The following is a 23,764-nucleotide window of genomic DNA, read 5'->3' as shown; positions in this document are numbered from 1 at the left end:
CAGCACACCTACGGAGCTTCAGAAAGTGCCGGACCTTGAAATACTACAAGGATCAAAGCCTCAGCAGGGTACTCTCTCAAACAGGGCCGCGCAGGGCCGAGGCCTCTGATAGCCTGCCAGCATTGTTCCTTCTCAAATGCTAGGGCCCTGAGGCCCTGATACAAGAGAATCTTGACCTGGGATTAAGAGAATCGGAACCCCTCAGGCAGTTCCAGATACTGGACCCCCGACTTCTCCCACCTGCCCATGGTCCCTATCCTGCTAATGTTTCCCTTTATTCAGTTGATCACGATAGGGGTACTTACTGTGCCAGAGCTGCCACCACCCCTCCGCCCATTTTAAAATGATTGAAGAGATTTCTTTCCTTGAAGTGGCTTTCCCAGGACCAAATGACAGTCACTTCCGGTTGGGTATGTCAGAATAAAGGCAAGGCCGGAGTGGAAGGATCCTTGAAAATGAACTCATCTCAAACTTGAGTTTTCTCCTCTCTTGATTATTAATTCTGCTAAATAAAGTAAGCGTCCTGGAAAAGGCTATTTTATGTGGGCTTGTCTCCCTTGTGCCTTGAGAGCCTCTGTTTGACATACAGCTGGACCTGTGGCAGGAGCTGAGTTGACCTCTGTCTTCACCAACAAATTCCCACCCCTCAGTCACAGTAAAGCAGTCTAATTTAACCTTTACCTAGAAACGTGGGCTGCAAACAAACTTCCAAACCGCACCACTCACACACACCCTTCCCAGGCAACCCATGCTGGACTGGTCCTCTGACCCTGAGATTTTAAGGTCTCTTACTGTGCAGATTCGAACTAGCTCTCTCCTCCTTAGAAGCTGGTCACATAAAAGTGAGCAGAAGGGCAGTGGGGGAGAGGTAGGAGTTTGCTTACCACTTAGCTGTAGCCTATCCAGAAGGAAGAGGAGGAGAGGAAAGAGGAGGAGGAGGGAAAGGAGGAGGAGGAAGAGGAGGAGGAAGAAAAGGAGGAAGAAGAGAAGGAGGAGGAAGAGGAGGAAGAGGAGAAGGAGGAGGAAGAGGAGGAAGAGGAGGAAGAAGAGGAGGAAGAGGAGGAAAAGGAGGAAGAAGAGGAGGAAGAGGAGGAGGGGAAAGAGGAGGAGGAGGAAGAGGAGGAGGAGGAAGAGGAGGAGGAGGAAGAGGAGGAGGAGGAAGAGGAGGAAGAGGAGGAGGAGAAAGGAGGAGGAGGGGAGAAACAGCAGCAGAAAAAAAAAGTTAACCTTCCATAAGAAACACTTTCCAGATCTACACCATCTAGATTGGATAATCAAGGTACAGACAGGGTTCCACGGAGAACTGAATGAGCAAACAAGTTCTTTTTCAGGTCACTGTTTGACTCCTGCTACTTAAACAAAACAAAACAAACAAAACAAAAAACAAAAACAAAACAAAAATAACAAAAACAAAAAAACAAAACAGAGGGTGCTAATAACTTTTGTGTCCGAGAGTGATCAAAATCTCTGCAGATCAATCTCTTAAGCCAGCCATAGCCAGTGCATTTTAGAAGTAGGATCCAGTTGAGGAGTGGCCTCCTGTCCTGACAGGCTAAGCCCCCAAATTCAAGTGCCCTCTCCTCCCTGCTCCTTCTCTAGAAAGCTCTGCTCTAGTTTGGGGCCAGACAGACAGGACAGAAGAATCGCCCTAACTGTGCCAACCCAACGGAGCAGCAGAACCTGGACCTGGCACCAGAAACCAGAACAGCAGGGCTCACCGACTGATATTTGGGGGGAGCGGGGATGGCAGGAGTTCGGGTGTTCAGGCTGGCTAGGCTTGCTGGTCACCACAGCCCCACCTGGAGCAGGTGCTTTCGGAAGGAGCTGCGCTCTGCAGTTGGCCAGACCTCTGCTTTAATCCTGGCTTCCAGTGGACCCTGCACCCATTGCAAGAGTGTCTACAAAGGCATATTTGGTTGCTGAGTAGAGGCGGCAACAGATCTACCTCAGCTCCTGCACCTTAGGTTGAGTAAGGCTGGAAAAGGAAGATTGCAACGTTGCTTCCAAATCCTTTTCTATCTAGCCTTTCTAGTCTCTCAGCATTTAATCTGCGAAAGGACTCGAGGGAGAAAACTTGTACCAAGTATTCTTCTTTGACCGACCCCCACACCACCACTACCGCCACGGGGGATTTCTGGGTGGTGCACAATGGACAAGGAATAGGTAATCCCACCAAACCTTCCGGTGGGCTGGTGGGCTAGACTGGAGATTTTGGTGTGTGTCTCCTACAGTAGAGAGAAAGCCTTCCTGCCATCAGTCTTCCTCCGAGTCTGCTGCCTCCTTTGTGAACTAATGACTGTAATTATTACCTCCCAGAGCTCTTTTGTTAGCATCAACTGGGAGCCAGAGGGGGGATGGGCCCTTTGGGAAAATGAAAAAAAAAATTTTTTTTTTTACAAAGCAAATTGTTGTCTAGGAAAGGCTACATTTTTTAAAAAGACAAACCCAGTTCCAGCCTGCATCCAAAGTGGGGAGTGGCAAAATTTTTTTAATGTAAATACCATTAGATTTTTAAAATACTCAGAGCTGTGGGATTCAATTACATTTCAACAATACTGCTTTAAGTCACTATTTTTGACGAAGTTAAATTCAGATGTCGAGAATCTGTCCTCCTGTTTTCATCCATTTCTTCCTTGGCAGGTGTGTGTGTGTGTGTGTGTGTGTGTGTGTGTGTGTGTGTGTGTGTGTGTGTTTACGAACCTTTTTTATTTCCGACCACTCATCCATGGTAAAAAGCTTCAACCCCAGCCAGCTGGCTTGAAGAGAATTATTTTGCAGGTTTTGGTATGGGTTGAAACAAAGACTGGGGCTCTCCAAGTCATGTTGGCAAGGCTGGGTGGAGAAAGCGCCCAGGATTCCAGGAGCTGTTGCCTCTGCCAGCTAAAGCCACGAGGCCTGGAGTACCCTAAAGACTGACCAAGTTGAGGCCTAGGGTCAAGATGCCTTGACTGCCTTCCCTCTGCATGCTCCTGCTTTGGGCTTAGAGACATGCCTTGGGTAGCACCTCAACAGTGCCAATCGCACTCCCCCGCCCCCGCCCCGGGCCCGCGACCTCAGTGGGCATCCACTAGCTAGATCCTCCCTAGCCCCCTGGATTCTGGCAACTGAGAAGAAGAAAAAGCTTTGTGGAGAGAATACACTTGGAGGCCCTGCACTTGGAGGACTTGGGCCTCTGCACAGTTACCCAAGGTCTCCGGATCCCTAACAAAATAGGTGATCCTGGTCGCCAAGACTAAAGGTTCGAGGGTCCCTTCTCAGGCAACAGCTTTGGCGCCTCGTTTGAAAATTCAAAGAAGGAACGAAGAAGGGCTGTGGAGAGAAGGGAAACTGTGGCCCTCTCGCTCAGGGAGCTCAGAAAGGAGGTCGGGAAAGGTTTAAAGCAGCACCTTCCCGCAAGTCTTTCTTCAGTTCTCTGTAAGCCGGGAATCATCAGTCTAGTGTAAGCTAAAGGAAACAAAGCAGACTCCCTCTGAGGGCTCAAATCCTCCTCAAGGTACCGTGCCTGCCTTTAAGAGTCTTTGGAGGAAGGAAAACAGAAAGAATTGTTTCATGCCTTTATTAAAAAACACAAACGAAACTACTTTTTTCTGGGCTGGGAAATAGCCAATCTTGTGTTCCTAGGCACTTCCAGAAGGTAAGGACTCACTCCTTTTGGGAAGTAGAGAAGTCAGTGGTTTGAGTTCTCCTGGGATTTTGAAAGTCTGGTTTCCATACTTCGGACCCCCCCCCCCCCCGAACTCCGCCTAAGCACAGGTGTCCTCAAGCCAAGCATCAGCTGCGGTCATCGAGTAACCAGATCCCCTCCCTGATCAACCAGAAATCCTGTGGGCTGTGTCAGCTCTCCCCCACTCCCTTTCAAGAAGTTTCTGTTCATTTAATTTTTCCCAGCCTGAGGTCCTCAGTGATAGACTCCAGCGTGGATTTTAATTGCTTCAATCAGCAGTCTTTCTCCTCAGCCGTCAGTCAAAACCTGGACTGTGGGTCTGGGGACCCAGCGCATGACTGCACAGGAACCATACGACCCCCCCATCCCCCAGGCTGGCTCAGCTCAGCAGGCAGACATTAGGTTCTGCTAAGGAGATGAAATAAATCTGTCGACGAGGAAGCGGTCGGCCCACCTTCCTCCACCCTTGGTTCCTTCCCCTGCTCTGGAGCTCTGCCTGGTTGAGGCCAGGTGGCCTGGGCTCTTGAGGTCACAGCGACCTCGGCACGGGTTTGGAGGAAGGCGGCCACGAGAACCACTTTTGCTCGGCCGCAGCCAGAGACAGCCCTCAAACAATGAGCCAATCGATGCACACAAGAAATCGCTCTCCGCCACCCTTCCAATCTTGCCAAGGTCTTTCTGGTCCCCGGGGTCACCGAAGCCTGCGCGCTGAGGGCTGCGGTAGCACCCTGGACAGCGCGTCCCGGCCGAAGCGGACCGGGCGAGCCTGTAGCTGGGTCAGCGCAGCGCAGGCACGCCTCCCTCCCCCGCGTCTGACTCGCACTCGAACGCACAGCCTCGCACCTCACGACCCAGCTCCTCCATTTCACTTCCGTCACTCTCTCATCTCCCCACCAAGCTCCCTCTCCCTAAAAAAAATCTCTTGGGCCCTTTCCACTTTCCAGTCTCCAGACTGCGAGGATCACGGCTACTCCCCCATTTAACCTCGGCACAGAGCACAGCGGCGCGTCCCTGTGCCCTGACTCGAACATACACACACGCACGAGCACTGGCATACGCAGACAGCACGTTTCCTGTCCCTGTGTGACACCCACCCTCGTCGCGCGGCCGCTCCAGCCCTCGCGCGGTGCCCCCTCCCGCCACACACATTCACGCACGCACGCGCGCGTGCAGGGTCGAGCCGAAGGCAGCTTGCCCGCAGCCACTCGGAGGCGACCGGTGCCTGTCTAGCAGAACCCATGGCATCTCCCGGCTCCGGCTTTTGGTCCTTCGGATCTGAAGATGGCTCTGGAGATCCTGAGAACCCGGGCACAGGTAGGAAGATGAGGACCTGCAGCGGGAGAGCTTTGTGGGTGGTTTAGGGTTTGCAGGGCTACGCAGATGATCAAAGCTTTGACATCTGCAACAGGAAACTTATTCAGGCGCTTCACCCGGCTCTCTGGGTTAAGTATGTAACTGTGAGAGAACCCCAACACCTTCCTCAGTCCTTTGTCCCCTTGGGAAAAAAAAACCAAGGTTGTCTCGGCCCCTTCCCCTAAACGCAGGCTCCTGAAAGATTGCAGCATCTGCGGGAGTCAGAAATCAAAAATCTGGGCTCTGCCTCAGGACATCAAGACCCCGGGCAGGGAAAGACAAAATGGGAAAGGGGTAGAGTTTGGGGTCTGAAAGGCGAGCGCGGCGAGAAACAAACAACCTCGGGTCTAGAAAAGGCAGTCGGGTGCGGGCAGGGAGGGTCTGAAAACCCGAGGATCTGGCGAACAAGTGCAAAGGGCCGCGGTGTGGGCTGCTTTCTTTCCGGGACGTGGCAAGGAGAGGGCTGGCCCCGGCGTCAGGTTCCCTCGGGCTCTCCCACCTGCTGAAAGCAGAGTCCCTAGCTCGTGGCTGCTCCCGAGGCGGGCTCCGGGTCCCCAGACTCAGGACTCAACGACCTGGTTCACTTGGAACGAAATTTCTCACTCGCCCGTCCGTTGTTCTCTTTCCGATTCGCTTCTCCCTGTTTGGCGGTTGCAGCGAGAGCCTGGTGCCAGGTGGCCCAAAAGTTCACGGGCGGCATCGGAAACAAGCTGTGCGGTGAGTGGGGGCGCGGCTGGGGAGAAGGGCGGGCAAGGTCGGGGGCGCGCGGCTGGCAGGAGCACCGTCGCCGGCTCTGCTCGGCTCCTGCAGCCTAGGTCGGCCGAGTCCCTGGGTTGCAGGTGGGCGGGGATGGAAGAGCCGAGACTGTCGCCGGCTGACCCAGGTCCCGCGCTCCGTGTCCTTGTCCAGCTCTGCTCTACGGAGACTCCGAGAAGCCAGCGGAGAGCAGCGGGAGCGTGACCTCGCGGGCCGCCACCCAGAAGGTCTCCTGCACCTGCGACCAAAAACCCTGCAGCTGCCCCAAAGGGGATGTCAACTACGCGTTTCTGCACGCAACAGGTAAAGGGGCCGGCTGGCCAGGACCGCGCTCCACCCCGCAGACGTCTGACCCCGCCAAGTGGATGGCGGGTGGGGGTGGGGACTCTGGGAATCTTCCACGGAATTGGAAGGACGTGGGGTCTGTGGAATGGAGGGCGCCGAGTACCCGGCCCTGGCCTTCCCCACTCCGAATCGGCCACAGCGCTCTGCACTGCGCAGCCTCGCGAGTTGGAGGTGGCAGTGACAGCCATGTGCGCCTCGCTAGGCTTCTTGGTGCTACCCCAGCCTCTGGGTAACACAGATTTCCAAAATGTCCTGCAAAGTAGTTCGGAATTGCAGGGATTTTTCGATGTTCGAAAGGATCCAAAGTAGTTTGTAACCTCGATTTCTATAAGGAAGGATTCTGTTTACAGGAACCCCAGGAGCTAAATTTTACCTACGCATGCATGACTCCCAGGCTCACAAACAGCGCGTGAGCGCGCGCGCGCGCACACACACACACACACACACCAACTTTGGAAACATCTGTCCTTCAAAAAAGCCAAAGATCATAATTTGGCATGAGCCGCTTTTCCTGGTTTGCCCAAAGGCATTTCTCAAAGATTTCAGGAGTGACGTATTAACAAACCATTAAGATGATTTAGTCAAATTTAGGACAAACGCTGTGACCCAGACAAGCTGAGACACTCTTTTTGGGGAAAAAAAAAAACAAATAAACCAAGCAACATAATATGTTACAAATAAAATTCAAAAACTTAATTCCGGAAAAGGATTTTATTTGCTTGTGTTTCCAGATGTTTTGTTTCAGACAGAGTCTTCTTCCCGCTAACCCGATCTAACCTCCAATTCCCAGAGATCCCCCTTACTTCAGCCTCCTGAGCACTGCGATTACAGTGCTAATCAAATCAATTCAAAGCAAAATTGCCCGTTCAGTAACTGCCTGAATCTTTGCGTAGTGAAATGTGAAGTGTCCTTCCCATTCCGTTCTTCAGATCTGCTGCCGGCGTGTGACGGAGAAAGGCCCACTCTGGCATTTCTGCAAGATGTTATGAACATTTTGCTTCAGTACGTGGTGAAAAGTTTCGATAGATCAACTAAAGTGATCGATTTCCATTACCCCAATGAGCTTCTTCAAGAGTATAATTGGGAATTGGCAGACCAACCGCAAAATCTGGAGGAAATTTTGACGCATTGCCAGACAACTCTAAAATATGCAATTAAAACAGGTATTGTGCAACCAGCAATAATAAAGCTTGTTTTAATTTCCTTTTGCAATTTTTTTCTATAACTCTTATGTTGGGTCCTGTTATTTTCAAAATTGCAAAGATACATTCGCTTAAAAATAGTCATTATTGGAGTGATTCAAAGGCACCTTGCTAACAATAACCGAGCTGTCATAGGGGGTATAAATTGTCAGATTGGCACGGAGATTAATCGGAGGCTGTAGAGGCAACCATTTGTCAGCAGGAGCCAGTACAAGCGACCCAAAATGGACAAAGAAGCAGAATGTAAAGGGGCAGCCAGAAAGACTAAAGATGCAATCTGAGAGCTTGAACTCCAGGGCGCAGTTGGCAATTTCCTTGACATGAACCCCCTAGCTAACCAGTCTACATAATCTTCAGGCTGGAGGAAGAGTGTTGTAACATCGTCTCAAATGACTACATTTTAAATTTGAATTCCAGGGTTGTTTTTTTTTTTTTTTTTTTTCCTGGTTTGAAAGAAGTATGGAGACAACGCTCTTGTGCGCACTCACACCCCCACACACCACGATACAGAAGACTAGCTTAGCAGCCCACCAGTATTACTCAAGGATTTGTCTCCTATAGAGCAATTGAGTATGTGGAAAAGAATACCCAAGATGTTTAGGAGTCCATTTTAAACATGTGTGTTATACTCTATTAGAGTCTCACGTCATCCTTTAAAACAGGGTAAAACGATGTTGTAGTCCAGGTGCAGCATCATTTGAGTACCTCGACAGCTTTCTCTTCCACCCAGGTCCTGAGTGTCCGGCTTTTTTTTCCTACATTGTCTCTAATCATCTCGATACATTCAATACATTGTGAAAAAAGAGTAAAGTGATAAATATAAATGCCTTTTCTGAGGTGGAGGAGGGAAGGCTTATGGATTTACAGTGATTTGTAGAATTAAAACGATTTACTGGCAACAAATGAATGTGAAATATTAAGTAAGCATTTGTTACCTTGTACATGTCATGTTTTATGCTGTCATTTTGTGGGTAGTTTATTAGTAGAACAAACAACAAACAATTTAAGAATTTTGCTACGAAAATGGTTTAGCCTTTTCTCCCCTGAGCATCCTTTATATGATTAGAGAAGACGGTTTGCATAGAAGCCTCGGAAAATGGATTTATTGTGTAATTATTATCCACTTTGTAAGACTGTAGAGATGGAAGGAGATATGAGGGGAAATGAGTTTAACTTGTTGATTTCCGTGGAGTACAGATTTTTTTTTTTTTTTTGATATCGTCAGTTAGTCCTCCTGAAACGCCAATAGGATACCCGTGCCAGGCATGAAAAGATACTCTGCTCCCACTTATTTTCCACACACCCATCCACACAAACTTGAGCAATGCTTTTAATCCTTTTCTAGTAGACCCATCCCCCACACTTGACATTTAAATACGCTAATGGAAAACTCCTACCGTTTGTTTCTGCTGCTCACAAATAAAAAAGGAACACATACTTTTTAAAAAAAAAACCTCTTAGTTTTTAAAAGCTGCTAGCTAGTCTTTGAAATGCAATTTAGAATTGAGATAATGGGAATTGTCAGTTCATGGAAGTAATAGTTCTGTATACCAATGCTCTATTTACCTTTGGAGAATAAATGGGTCCATTAAATTGTCAGATTTTTTTTTGCTATGATTTTTGTAAAACTGTTAGTCAAAGGTTGCATCTTGTTTAAAGTGCAGGGGGAAAATCTGTTAGATTAAGATTAATATCTCAATATTATCGCTACCATGCTTCATTTTCTGCCCATATATCTCTAAATAGCACTTCAAAAAAATCGCCATAGGCAGCTTCATCTTTAACTGGAAAGAAAGCTCGTGGCTTCTTAGGCTGTTAGTTTAGTGTCCTGTTTGGCAGCTGACAATACCTAGTCTGTCAAAGCAGTTGCCCTCCCGTCACCATCCAGTATTCTTATGATCCTTTGAAGACCATTTTATAAAATGTCACCTGGTCCCTCTTAACCTAATTTCCATCTGGCCTCGAGCCTTAGAAAGGATTGAAGGGCAGTGGAGATTTTTAAATGAGGTGTCTGTGTCACATTTAAATCACTTATAAAGAAGTGTTAGAACTAGAAACTTCCGTGAAGGGTAGGATTCTAAAATGGTGTCTGCAGGGACTGCTTCCTTCATTTGTGGTGGCCTGGGGGGTAGGGGGACTAAGGTAATGTTAATGTAGTCTTCAATCTCTAAGAGAAGCCTTAGACAAAGGAAAATGAACCCAACATAGGAGGAGCATTCTTCTGTGGGCTGTCAGTTCACAGAAGGCAGTTTTAGAGGACTTTTGGCTTCTCTCCATCTGACTGTCCAGCACCAGTCCCATTTGCCAGGTACTGGATTTTGTACGTCCTTTAGGACTCATTTGCTAATCTGTACAGGAGACTCATCATGCTCAGATCACATAGGCCAGGAGCCGCCCAGGATGCCAGCTCTGCTGGAGCTGTTTCTCATGCAGCCCTGGATAGGTGCAGTGAGAAACCCGTGTAGGCTGTGCACAGGGGCCACAGGAGCAGAACAAATGTAATTAGGGGGATATTTCTGCCAGAACCCCAAATGCCATGCTGTTCTGACCTGTCAAACTACCTAGCTCTGTAGTTTCACATCATAATCAGTGAAGGAAAGGCACAGGAGAACCTCAGATAACATTGGAGACCAAGGCAAAAAACTATAAGGAGGGAAGGAAACCCAGTAACAGAAGCATCAAGCTTGCATTTATGTTACCAGGAGTATTTGTTCAGAGCTCTGGCACACACCTTAGAATTCCTCTCCGTTTTATGCAGATGTTTTTCTGCCAGAATTTCTACAGTTAAATCCTGTGCGATAATAGGTAGGTTCATCTAGAAATGCATATAAGTTATAAAATAAATCCAGATTGATTTTCTCACTCAAAAAATGATTTGGGGACAGAAGAGTGGAGGGCCCTCTGGGGAGAGAAGCAGGCTGTGATGTCAGCTTCAGGCTACAATGAAATGGGGAGTCAATGAGGCAGAGAGAAGGGGGTGGCGTCTTGCAACAGTGACTGCAGCAGCTGAGGAACTTTATACCTTTTCTGAATGAGTAAACTGATGAGGTCAGAGTCAAAGGGACTGCAGAAGAGAAAAAGGGGGCGGGGTATGATTTGAGGCCATAAAGGAGGTAATGCCAAGAATTAACTAGAATTAAATAGCAGGCCCTCTCAAATGTGCTCCTTCCCACAGCCTGTCTGTTCCCACTGTCAAACTCTCTAGCTGCATGCCTGGGGCTGATAAGAGAATCATCTAGTCCCAGAGATAAGCAATGTGCCTTTTCCAGTGCTGTCCTTTATCTTGTTTTGCCCACACTTGCGATGTGAGACTCGCATCACAGGCACCAGACAGATGTCCAGCAAGTGACAGATACCACTTTTATCAGATACCACTTCCATAATGATGTTTCCTCCCAAATCACTGTTGCTAAACACAACATGGATCTATTGGTAGGCTTCTATGGGACAAGATGGGAAAATAGGCTCCCAATGACATTTCAAATAACATTTCAAATAACGGCCTCCAGGGTATAGAGGGTATAAATAAATGTCAATCTATTTACAGAATTTTAGAGAAATCTAGAAGTTGATTAGCTAATCCTTTTAATGGGCCAGTCTATCTAGGAAATACATTTTTCACGTATCTGTCAACAAGGCAGTAATGCTGACTGTTCTTTGTTCTAAATCTCAACTCTGAGGGACCTCTGTTGACTATAATCAAATATTCAGACAGAGAACTATCAAGAATTAGCTTTGTCTGTGCCATCTCTAGATGCTCATCACCTTTGAATCCAAGACTAACCACTCAGCAGAGTGTCCAGTTTTTTTCGTTTTTGTCTTGTCTTTGTAATCATCAGTCATTTGTCACTGATATTATTATGGATGTTGGCATGCCTGAAGGATGATATCATGGTATGACTGATTCTCAGAACAGTTCAACAAAAGGACTGTTATCAGTATCAATGCAAATGAGAAGAATGATTTGGGATACCATAATGTTTTAGTTTGCAATTATATTGGAAGTATAGTAGGAAATGACCTAGTCTCCACATTGCAAAGTACATATTCTTTTTATAGGGCCTATTTGAGAGATCATTAGAGTGTGTCTTAAGGAATACTAAGCCCTAAGTAGCCCCTGCTGAGAGGGAGGGTTGTTTGAGTGTATGTGCACATACATGCTTGTGATCATGTGTCTTGTGCTCACAGGCACATTTGCATGTTTGATTTCTGAATATGCATCTCTTATAACTGAAGTGTCTTTCCAGAACCTTTAGATATAAAAAGCATGTGTTTAGGAGACAATTAGTTTTACTGTTTGCAATCCTAATTCCATTTTCTTCAGGGCATCCCCGATATTTTAATCAGTTGTCTACTGGATTGGATATGGTTGGATTAGCAGCAGACTGGTTGACTTCAACAGCAAACACTAACATGTAAGTAACTGATTACACAAAACCACTTTTGTGTAAATCCCTTCACATCATATGTTCTTCTCACTCTGGCTTAATTAAAGAAATAACGATGTGTTTTTTATTTTATCAAACTATGAAAATATTTAAAATGCAAAAGAGATTTTTAAACATTTTGATTTAAAATAACACATTACTTGAAAGAGAAATACAGCCTAATGTTGTCTTTTAGATTGTCCTACCATGTAACATTCTGCATTCAATATGATAAACTAGCCCTGCACATTACCCCAATATTTGAAGATCTTGCCTTTAAGGTAACAGAAAAATTAACAATATTTCAGAAAAACTTTTTTAAATAATTTTATATTTACATTATAATCTTTACATCAATGAATGTATAAGCTTTAACAGGGGAGAAAATCTGTGATATTACAATAGTAAATCTGAGCTACATACATAAAATACGGACATTTATATATTTCAGGTTCACCTATGAGATCGCCCCTGTCTTTGTGCTGCTAGAATATGTTACACTAAAGAAAATGAGAGAAATCATTGGCTGGCCAGGCGGCTCTGGCGATGGAATCTTTTCTCCTGGTATATATATATTTCATTTTTTTCTGTTTTGTTCTTCTTGTGTGCTGTGTTATAAACATCTATTCTGTGTTTATGAGTAGGTCACTTAAACTGTGTTTATGAAAACAAGGAGTGTGACTTAGTCCCTTGGACATAGCTTGGAGTTTACTAATCCCACGCTTATTTGTGCTCTGAAGAATATAGTCAGAGGTGATATCACCCCATACTTCTACCATGACCCTGCATATAAGATGTATGGATAGTGCTGGTTGAAAGAGTAAGAATAAGGAAATTCACCTTTTCTGCATTTCTTGGAATGAGTGAAATGAAAGTATCAATTAACACAATCCTCGGTGTGTGACGATGAGTACCAAGCTATATTTCCTCAGGAGAGCCCATTCCCTCTTTCCTCTAGTCCCTGGAATAATGACCAGGAAAGTGGCTTTAGACTAATTTCAAATATGGCAATGAATGCATGGAGAGGTGGTTCCTTAGAGGTAGAAGAGAGTGCTGATTTCTTTGAGGTATTTTCTTTTTCTTTATCATGTCACTAGATCTTTTCCATTTTGCCTTTGATTACCGGTCACTGCATGCTAAGCTCCATTTTTTATACTTCTCCCAGCCCAGAGAATCAACCTGAAACAAAATGCTGTGACCTTGACTTGATTCCTAGATGAAAAGGGAATTAGGAAGGCAATGGCAAAGTCACTGACCCATGAAAAAGAAGCCTTGTGTCAGAGCAGAGTGGTACCTAATCAGTGAAAGGAAGCCAGTCTTCAGTAAGCTGTTCTGGGTGGGTGGTAAAGGAGAGACAAGAGTTATACCTGCTGTTGTCAGGCACAGCCAGGCACAGCCAGGCACAGCCAGGCACAGCCAGGCACAGCCAGGCACAGCCAGGCACAGCCAGGCACAGCCAGGCTGGATTCAGATCCTTCTTAAGCAAATCTTCAAAGGCAGTAAGAGCTGAGAGGGCCTGAAGATGAATCAAAGCCCAAGCATCAGTGGCCCAGAGGACAAGACTAGTGTATGTCTATCAAACCATCTCACCATGTTGCTTTATGTATTTAAGTACATAGAATGTTTTTTTCAGATGCTAAGGGAAAAGTGTTAGTTAAATGGAACAGAAAATTAGCCTTAAAAATGTCATTGAACACTAGTCGTGATGGATTCTTTCATTTTCTAGACAATTTAGTACTTATTCTCTTTTCCTGCTAAGTTTGTGGATTTGTCTTTATTGTCCGAGATTGATACTTAGAACATACTTTCATGAAGAACTAGGTACAGTTGCGAGGGTTATGATGTCAACATCATTTCTATCTTATTCATTCTCTTATAGGGTTGATTGTAGAATTATGTTGTCCCTGAGATGTACCGAGAGCAACATGGCTCAATTTTCATAGCTCACAGAAGTAGGAATTCGTTGACTATGAAATTTTTGCTAGTCTAAATAGGAGACATGCCTAATTATCTAGCTTGTCTTGAAACCTCCCTGAAAACACACACCCCAAGAAATCCTCATTGTTAATTCTGCTAGGTTCTGTATGACAGAGTGGATGGTAGCAAATCAGTAGATAGAAGCTATGGAGCTTCTGCCTTTGAGCCTGAAGACTCAAATGTTCTAACCATGGCTGTAAAAGCCATAGATGTAGTGTTATATTGTAATATAAATATTCTAAAGTCAGAGGAGACAACAACAGAAAACAATGTAGATCTGTTTCTGATCAACTTCCTACAAGAAGAGTATATTGCATCCTTATTTGCTAGTAGAAGTTTTGCTAGGTAACAGCTAGCTTTGCTCCTGGGCTAAAGAGTCAAATGATCCAAGAGACAGGAACAGAGAAAGTAGGGTCACAGGTACGTTCTGGTTTCCTCTGGTCCTGGGAATAAATCTTAAGAGTTGAGTCTTTGACTTGGACACAATGATTAACTTGTTTTGATTGTTGTTCAGTTCTGTTCATCCCTACCACAAACACCCAGGAATGCGGTTCTTCCTAAAATTGCCTTATGACTCCTGGAAGAATTCTGTATATGAGATTTACCTACATCTGCAAAGAGCACTCTAATCTTTGGCAGGTCATAAAGGATAAGGACCGAGAGAGAAAAGGCCTGGCTTAGTCTCAGATCTTTTCCTAATATAATCATTAGAGGCTGTAGGACTCAGGGATTTCTTCTCATCTTCATGTGGTTTTGCATGAATCCCTTCATCATCCTCAGAGCTGCAAAGCCTTTTAGCTGGAGGATGATGGAGATGCAAAATGAGGAGCAAGAGACCAGGATTGAAAGGTTCTTGAATAATTACACATAAAGAGTGCTTTCTTTATGTTCCCCTTTCTTTTCTAACTCCCATCCCCCCTAATACCCACCACTGTACCCCCCACCAGACTGAGAAATGTACCAAGAGCAGCAGTATAGCCCTCCCAAAAGAACAACTGGAATGTCTGGATATTTGGGGTTGTCACAGCTTGAGAGAAAATGCTGTTTGCAACTGGAATCCATGAATGAAGCTAACTACCCAACATTACTTAAGATGATCCTCTTTAAAGAATTCTGTAGCTCAAAATATCAGTGAGTGCTAAGACTGAGAAATCATAAGCTAGAGCAAAATTTGCTCAAAAGCTTTCCTTTGAGTCCAGCATCACATAGTCTGTCTCTCACCTGGGCATCTGATCCACGCATACTCGACCTGTTTTCTACTATCCTGAATCTCTAGGGCCTAACCAGGTAGCAACCACCTGCATTCTGACTGTACAGATAGATGCCAAGGGCTGGACGACAGCTTTGTACCAAGCACCCTGCCTATATCAGAACCCAGGGCTCGTAAGGCAAAGGTCATAACTCTGCATGGGACCTTCAACTTGGCAGAGCCTGCCTGATCCTCAACTAGAAGAAAAGGCCGATCAAACCATCCGTCCTAAGAGTTTTGTTCTTGGAGTGGAGCAGAGAGAAAACACTTTCAGTTCTGTCTTCCTGCTGGTTCCACGTCCTGTAAGCCCAGCTTATTCCGTGCCTTCATATTTCATGGAGAGCAAAAGTTCTAAGGTTCTGAACAGTCCTGCAAGAAGTTTCACTGCTTATAAAGTGAGACTCTCCTAACAGAGCAGAGTCAGACTTGATCATGTAAAATCCTGACAGTCTTGAAAAGATACAAGAAATGTAATTCTACATGTAGCTGAAATCAGCAGCAGTGTTTCATTAATGAATCGAGTTGTATCTCAGGAGTATCTCTGAGAGAAAAGACCTTTTTAAGAGGAATCCACAGAGGATGAGGAGATGAGTGTGGCTGTTTATCCCACATTCTATAGGAACCGTTGGCAGGCTACAGAATACAGGGTAGCTTATTTGTCTCAATCCAAGGACAAGACATTGCTGAAAATGAAATAACTTTTTGCCACTATCATAGTATAAGGATTTCACAGGCCTAACATTGACTGGCTATACTTATAAAATAGAGAGAAAAGAAAGAAAAAAATCTCTTTTCAAAAGTCCCTTCAAGGTGGGTATAGTGGTATATACATGAATCCCAGTATTTGCAAGGCCAAGAGAGAAGAATTGTGAGTTCAAAGCCAGCCTGTGATATTTGATAAGACTTTTTAAAAGAGCTCCCAAAAAGGTTGGAATAAATGAAAATTCCCCCTGAAGTCTCTCTCTTCCCTCCCCTTGCTCCCTCTCTGTTTCTCTGTCTCTCTGTCTCTCAAGGGTCTCTTTGTGGTCCTGGCTGTTCTGGCACTCACTATGTAGACCAGGCTGGCCTTGAGTGCATGCACCACCACGCTCAACAGTTAAAGTGCTTTTCTTACTATAGTTGGGTCCCAGTGTGCTTTCCTGATCCCTTTTAGCTATATCTTTGAATCTGAGAATAGACCTTACAGGAGCTGTAAGGTTTTCCCTGGAAGTTAGGTCAGTGCTTTGACCATTCTCCCACTCACGACTCTTTTCTACACCGGAAGTTTGTAATCTACCTGGGTTTCTAGACATATCAAATATCCATACATATAAAACATTCACCGATAATAAGCCTTAAACCTTATTTTAAATTCTTTATATGTGACACCTTTGAACTTACTAAAGACAGAAGCAAATTTGCGAAATAATGAGATATATGTGTTTAGTTTACAAAAATAATCAAGCCTTAGATGGTTAGTTGATATTGCCCAATATAAAGGTGTCACCACTTTTAGGGTTACTTCTTATTTTGATTTTATAATAGTCAGTGCATTATAATGCCACATTACATCCATATTCAATATCAAATGGCAGAAGTATATTTAGGGCCATTTTACGAATCTTTGAAAATTTTGCCTGAGTCCCAAGCCAATTCATCAGTTATTTAGGAACTCATATCAGCAACTCAAACAGCAATGTTAAAACCGGACATTCTAACATAATACCATCCAAATACATTGCTATGTACCAGCTAAGTCAAATAATGGAGAAATATTAAACTTTATTTTCTATAATTAAGCCATTAAATTTATGTAACAGCAGAAAATTTTGTATGTACAGTAAAAAATATATTTCTACTCATAACATACAATAATCTTGCAACTGCCTTTTTAGGCAGCATTGGCATTGCATGCCACGAGGCAGAAGGCAAAGTGAGCATAATGTGTGTTTAGAACCAAGGTTGCAGTGACAGCGTGTGACGTGACATGAGCTATTGAACACTGTCAGAAACATCCCAGACTCATTATATGGCTGATTATGAAATAATTTTTGGTCCTGGTATATTCAGAAACTTTTTACTATTTGCAACTTCTCAGACTCTTCTCCCCACCAAATTAAGTTACATAATCTCATATTGGGCTGTGACCTACAGTTTAAGAAACTATTCTAGGTCAGTGGAAATCAAGAATGCCGCTTGCATGAGAAGTGTTGATAGAGAATGGAAAACAGTAACTGCTTCTGTGCCCTCTAGGTGGCGCCATCTCCAACATGTACGCCATGCTCATTGCCCGCTATAAGATGTTTCCAGAAGTCAAGGAGAAGGGGATGGCGGCTGTGCCCAGGCTCATCGCGTTCACATCGGAGCATGTATGTGTTTATGTTCTTTTGAGCATAAGATCGTATCAAGTTGAATGCATAAGACCCGGAAATGCCTTTTGTCTGGATGTGTTCTTTCCATCTTGAGAGAATGAGGGGAAAGTTGAGTTGAGCTGAGCTCATTGGATATCATTGGGATATCCTCCTTATCTCTGAAATGCAGGGGAAACTCTACTTTAACTAATTGTTTTTAATTATATGTATATCTGTCTTTGGGTATGTGCACATGAATGCTGGTACTTATGGAGACCAAAGACTGCCCTGGAACTGGTGTTACCTAACACAGATGGAAGCTGAACTCTAGTTCTCTGCAAGAGCAATACCACTGAGTTGTCTCTCCAACACCAAAGCAGAATATATTTGATTCCCGATTCCATTCTTCACGTGTTTGTAATGTTGTGTGATGAGGGATAGGAGCAATGACAAGGCAGTATGACGTTCAGTTCTTCCAAACTACTGACGCAGCGCTTTGTATAATCCAGACTCTACAAGGCCCTGTTGCACTCTTTCTGGTTAAAGCTGCAGTTTTAGGGATTAAATAGATTCAGCTCTTGTGGTACCTTTAGTCATTTAACTCGAAGCTGCCTGACTTGATTTAGTTATGTATTAGTTATACTTTAGCACGAAACAGTCTACGGAAAGATTTCATCTCCCTCCTGGTTTCAGACAATTCAGTCCATTGTCGTAAGAAGGCAAGTGGAGCAGAGAAGTCAGTCATGATGAGGCAGGAAACCGGCAAGCTTTCTCCTCTCTGCTTCTGCTCTGTCCCCACATCCAGTGCACGTGTTAGTGTTCCGCACTACAGGATGTCTCGCTTCATTTTGACACGTGGATTCTTTTTTAATGAATGATATATCTGATTATTCTTTGACAGTCCAAAAGTACTTCAATAAGTAATGAGAATAAACCTATTTGATTTTCATAAACATATGGCATGGGCAAATATACACAGAAGAACTGGTGCAGACCCCTGCAGGGCCTACGCATGCTGCCTCAGTCCCTCTGAATTCAAATGGCCTTTGCTCATGCTGAGTTAGAGGGCCTTATTTTCTTGGTGTTTTCCATCCTTTCTAACTCTCATCTTCCTCGGAGTTCCCTGAGCCTTGCAGGGAGGGATTTGACGGAGACATTCTATTTAGGGCTGAGTGTTCCAAGGTCTCTGACTCTCTGCATGGTGTCTGGCTGTGACATTTGTTCCCATCTGCTGCAGGAAGAAGCTTCTGCACTGATGACTGGGCAAGGCACTGGTCCATGAGTATGGTGGCATGTGTATTAGGAGCCATTTTATTGCTACATCTTTTTGGTTTTACCCTAGGTCTCTAGGCTATCTAGTCTCAGAACCTTGGGGACCCAAACAGTGATGGGTATGGATTCCATATTGTGGAATGGGCTTTAAGTCAAATTAACACTAGTTGGTTACTCCCACGAGCTCTGTGCCACCATTGCCCTAGCATAACGTATAGTCAGGAAACCATTGTAGATCAAAGTGTTTATGGATACGTTGGTTTTTAGTTTTCTCTTTTAGTAGCATCTTTCTTGGCAAAGATACTGGAACGCAGGGGTGAAGGTTGTATGTAGACACCAGCTCAACTTCTTCATGTTCAATGAGTTGTGTGGGTGTTGTAAACTTAATGTTTTGTACTTTCCACCATCAACATTCTGTGGTAAGCTTTCTCTTAATTAGAAGTTGATATTAGATTATTACTCCCTCCCTGTGCCTGGAATAAGCCACTCTGTCTCCTAAGCCAGGCTAGAGGGACATTTAGGGGAAAAATGCCCCAGCTTCTCCTTGTAGCATTCACCCAGATCATTTTAGATACAGACAGGTATTTACAAGTGAGTCTGGCTCTTAAACCCACAGGTAAAGAATGCACTTCATTCCCATTTCCAGTTCCTCTGGGTCTGATTCATCATTTCTTGTAGCTTCTCTTGGCTTCCAGGCAAGGGAACAAATTTGCTATGTCTTGTCAAACTTTACAATCATTTTGTTTGCACCTGCTCCTGAAATAGCTCCAAAAAAAAAAAAAATCCAAAGACAGAAAATTATCAAGTCTTTCCTAAGTCACTCTTTTCTCCAGTCTAAGCATGGCCAGTCCTTGGAGTGGGGTATTTTTTTTTCCAACAAGGAAGGAAAAGGAGCCTCTGTGCTAGAGCAGGAAACTGTGAGGAGGGCAGGTGGCTGCAACGCCTTGCCTTTTGAGATGTTTTCCCAGCCCAGTATTTACAGGACTTGGATGAGAGCCCCAGAAACCACTTGCCTGCTGCCAGGCACACAGAAAGCTCTACATATGTGTGTGCAGGTAACTTTGTAAAACAACAAGCTTGCTTAAGAGAGGAAGAACCAAGCTCCAGAAGAGAGCGGTGCTTTGTTCTGGAACACAGCCAATGTGGCAGAACCAGATCTACAGCCCCTGTTCCTCAACCATCCAGTCCCGCTCTTTCAACTACTGGGTTGGGAGACGGAATGCCATTCTGTAGCTGGAAGGTCCACATTTACTTGTAGTGTCTCGTCTTAAGTGAAATTTTCCTTGCCTGATTATTGTAAGGCTAATAATTTCCTAATGTACCAAACCAAGTCGTTACTGCTATTTTCTTCTGGGTGCTAAATTTGTCATGAGACATATTTAGTTAGAGCCATTTTCCTAGTTAGGGTTCCTATCTCTGTGATAAAACTCTATAACCAAAGGCAAGTTGGAGAGGGAAGGATTTATTTGGCTTTCACTTCCACATCACTATTCCTCACTGAAGAAAGTCACAACAGGAACTCAAACAGGACAGGAACCTGGAAGCAAGAGATGATGCAGAGGCCATGGAGGAGTGCTGCTTACTGGCTTGCTCCTCATGGCTTGCTCTGGCTGATTTCTTATAGAACCCAGGACTACCAGCCCAGAGTGATACCACCAATAATGGGCTGAGCCCTTCCCAGTCAATCACTAGTTAAGAAAATGTCCTACAGGTTTGCCAACAGCCCAGTCTTATGGAGGTATTTTCTCAATTGAGTCTCCCTCCACTCCAGTGACTCCAGCTTCTGTCAAGTTGTCATAAAACTATCCAGCATAACCATGGAGATGAAAATAATGTTTAGCAACTCTGTAGCCAATCACATCCAACAGGAAACGTCACATATTGTATGTTCATGTGTGTGTGTGTGTGGGGGGGGTCACATATTGTATGTTCATATCTGTGTGTGCGTGTGCGTGTGCGTGTGCATGTGCGTGCGTGTGCGTGTGCGTGTGTGTGTGTGTGTGTGTGTGTGTGTGTGTGTGTGTGTGTGTGTGTGTAGGTGGAGGAATGTCACCCTTTGTTACCTACATGACATCTCCCCACAAAGTATTCCATCCTCTTTTTCAAAGACCAGTGCAGACTGAAGCTTCACCTAGAGACCAGTGCAGACTGAAGCTTCACCTAGAGACCAGTGCAGACTAGAACTTTATCTAGCTGATAAGTGGGACAAGCTACTACATTTCCTTCTGTGTTCAAATGCACTGCTCTCTTGCAGACCTTGGCTAGGACTAAATTAAACAGTATTAGAAGTGAATGAGTCACTGAGCTGCAACAGAGGTAGTACTGAGGCCACAAGCAAAGGGCTCCAGGATGACGTCCCTGCAGTCTACAGCATCACAAGGTCACAACCAGAAGGGCCATATACAGCCTGTTTATTCCACGTTCATCTCTGCTGAATCATCACCTCCCCCAGGTCACTCATCAAAGAAGAGCTTAACAAAAAGTAATCTGATGACTTCTAGAAAAAAGCTGATATAGAGAGATCTAAAATCCTAGGTCAAATCTCACTTGTCACTCTGAACCCTCAAAACCCCACACCTTGGGAAGTGTTGCACTTCTCTCTCTTGTCTTCATGTGCCACAAGCACTTCCAGAAGTAGCTTCCATGAAACAGCACAATGTCATTGAGGAAAAACATCCTTTATAATAGTAAGAGAGAAGGATCTTTAGGTAAATCACCAGGACAAATTCACTCCGCTTTTCACAGATCAACTCCTGCAGGTATCCATGTCTTCTAGACGGAGTCCTCAGACATCCCCTCAGCTTCTCATGAGAAGTTGGGAGGTAACCGCTCTGCTTAATTTCTTATAGAACCCAGGACTACCAGCCCTGGGTGACATCACATTATCTTCCCATGTAAGTTAGAAAACGGTTCACAGTTTTTAGATGAGAGATCCTGGAGGGAGTCAATTTCCAAAGTAATTCTCCTTAAGTAACAACCACAAAAGCTCATTTAAAAAAAAAACAAAAAACAAAAAACGTTCCACACAGCATGGAAAAGGGCCACTCTCATAAAATTCAAAGGCATGTATTGGGCACAAATTCAGCCTGGCAGAAGACCTCTTTCTCCATCCATTCTCATGTTACTTTCTCTTCACACTTACTCCTCCCTCACAAAGAACTTAACAGCCTTGCCTAGGTATGAATGACTATAACCACATCCCATTCTCCTAGAGCTATTTCTATAGCCATGACTTATAAGGGACTAAGGCACTGTGGCACCATCCCTGAGCTATGAGATTCTGTATTTCTTCTTTCTTACTTTTGCTCACCCTTCTTTACCCCTCCCTCCCCTTCCTACCTTCTCTTCTCACTCCTCATTTTCCCTCCCCTTCCCTCCTGTGTTGCTTACTCGAGGAAGATAGTAGCACTAACCCAATATCTGAATTTAGGCAGCATGTGTTGTCCTGGGAAGAGTCTAGAGGGAAATCATCTGTCTTAAAGCCAATGAGGTCGCATCCCATGTTGGATGGAAGGCCAGGTTAGAAGTGCCTGGATAGGCATATTTGTCTTCAGGTTAGTATAAAGTCCACGAGTTTTAAAATTATCTCAAAATGGTGACAGGGTCTGCTTGGCCTCCTCATAGGCATTAATTTAGGTAAGTTACCTCATTTCCTATTCCTCTGTAAGAACAACTAGCTCCATAGTTGTCAGAAGCATGAAGAAGGCTAATAAATACATGGGATGGGTAGAGCCCAACTACATGACCTTTAGTGGTACTCCAGAAATGACATCCAGCAAAATTCCACTTGAGGTAACTAGAGAGACCTGAGGCTGTCATCACGTTGGGTGTGAGAATAAGGAGGACTATGATTTGTAAGAACCTACTGAGAGCTAGGTGGTCTATAAGTATGTCATATATGATATCTACATCAGCCCTGCCTAGAAGCAGATCTATTACACTTCAGTGTGGGTAGAACAATGGGTGTGTCAGAGACACATACAGGAGGGCAAGGGGAATTCTGTTGGCACTATGAGTCATTGAGGAATATGGAACCCCTAAAGCCCGAGAATAGTCAGAGGCAGATTCTAGTTCCTTCTAAGATTTGACTTCTAGATGGAATTGTTGGAAATCCATCTTGTATTAAGATCTGAGAGATGCATCAGTTAATAAGTGACAAGACCAAAGACAACTGGTAGTTCTCAAAGCTAGAAGGTGGGGCATTTGATAGAAAGTCTGAAGGGTTGGGAGCTGAGAGTCCCACACCACTGCATTGTTTCTCTTTCTTGTTTGAAGTCTATGGGTTGCAGCTCTTTCACCAAGCAGATGGTGAAGGTAGAAGCGCTGGTGGCTGTCTCACTTATGCTTGGGAAGAACCCCATCCCAAGCCTTCTGCAGTAGATAAGCAGAAAAAAAACCTCTGGATTTGCTTTTGGAATGGACTGTGTCCATTTAGTCCTCTGTGATCTGGCTAGCCACCAAACTCACCCCTGAACACTAGTATTTGTGACTAGATATCTTAAACAGTAAATAGTGGACATTTCCCTAGACTTATTCTCTGAGCATATGGCCAAGATTGTCAACGAACAGTTATCAACCATAAGTAAAGTCTGTCCTCCTACAGTTCCTTTGTCCCATTAGGAAACAGACAGTGAACTAGTTAGCACTCGGTATAATTTCATATTCCTGTTGGCTGTTTTATTGAGTAGGTACCGAAGGACTCAATGTGAAACTAGCATAGAGACCTAAACAGAATGACGGATGGATACATCTAATTATCAGAAAGACAGTGAACAGTGAATACTGAAGTCCTGGGAGATAAGACAGTAAGCAAAGGCCATGAGCAATGATGACCAGAAGAGACGAACCGCCAAACTAGAGAATAGGAGGGGTGCGGGAGGTAGAAGAGATGACTGGATGGTACTGGGGGCTGTTTAAAGTATCTTTGATTCCTCTGAGACAAATAAAGGCCGTGACCCACTAAGAAATGATTAACTATCTGCACATGACTAACCATGGTTTGGAGGAATCACTGTGGTTCTTAAAACGTCTCTCCTAAGTTCACATGGAGGACACCAAACTCTGGGAACTGGTTGGTCTCAGAGTGGCTTGTCCTTATCCTTGTTCTCCCGTCACCAAAGAGGGTGAAGCTTGCTGTCCCTACAGGAAGTGAAGAAGCACAGGCTAGGGAGATGGCACAGTACTGTTCC

At 44.6% G+C, this 23,764-nt stretch overlaps 1 protein-coding gene across 1 annotated transcript in view; it reads left to right on the top strand.

Annotated features, from left to right (window-relative positions):
• Positions 1 to 4,902: 4,902 nt before the first annotated feature.
• The window catches only part of Gad2 (glutamate decarboxylase 2), a 60,439-nt gene continuing 41,577 nt past the window's right edge, over positions 4,903 to 23,764 (top strand). Inside the window, exons 1-7 of the mRNA XM_052156986.1 lie at positions 4,903 to 4,978; positions 5,675 to 5,734; positions 5,927 to 6,076; positions 7,048 to 7,281; positions 11,645 to 11,735; positions 12,199 to 12,311; positions 17,206 to 17,321. Coding sequence (XP_052012946.1) covers positions 4,903 to 4,978; positions 5,675 to 5,734; positions 5,927 to 6,076; positions 7,048 to 7,281; positions 11,645 to 11,735; positions 12,199 to 12,311; positions 17,206 to 17,321 — 840 coding nt within the window. The remainder of the gene's footprint in view (positions 4,979 to 5,674; positions 5,735 to 5,926; positions 6,077 to 7,047; positions 7,282 to 11,644; positions 11,736 to 12,198; positions 12,312 to 17,205; positions 17,322 to 23,764) is intronic.

This window comes from Apodemus sylvaticus, chromosome 14 (genome assembly GCF_947179515.1).
Source record: "Apodemus sylvaticus chromosome 14, mApoSyl1.1, whole genome shotgun sequence".
NCBI lineage: Eukaryota > Metazoa > Chordata > Mammalia > Rodentia > Muridae > Apodemus > Apodemus sylvaticus.
Note: the sequence above shows the minus strand (reverse complement) of the source record. Positions and strands in the feature narration are given on the sequence as shown.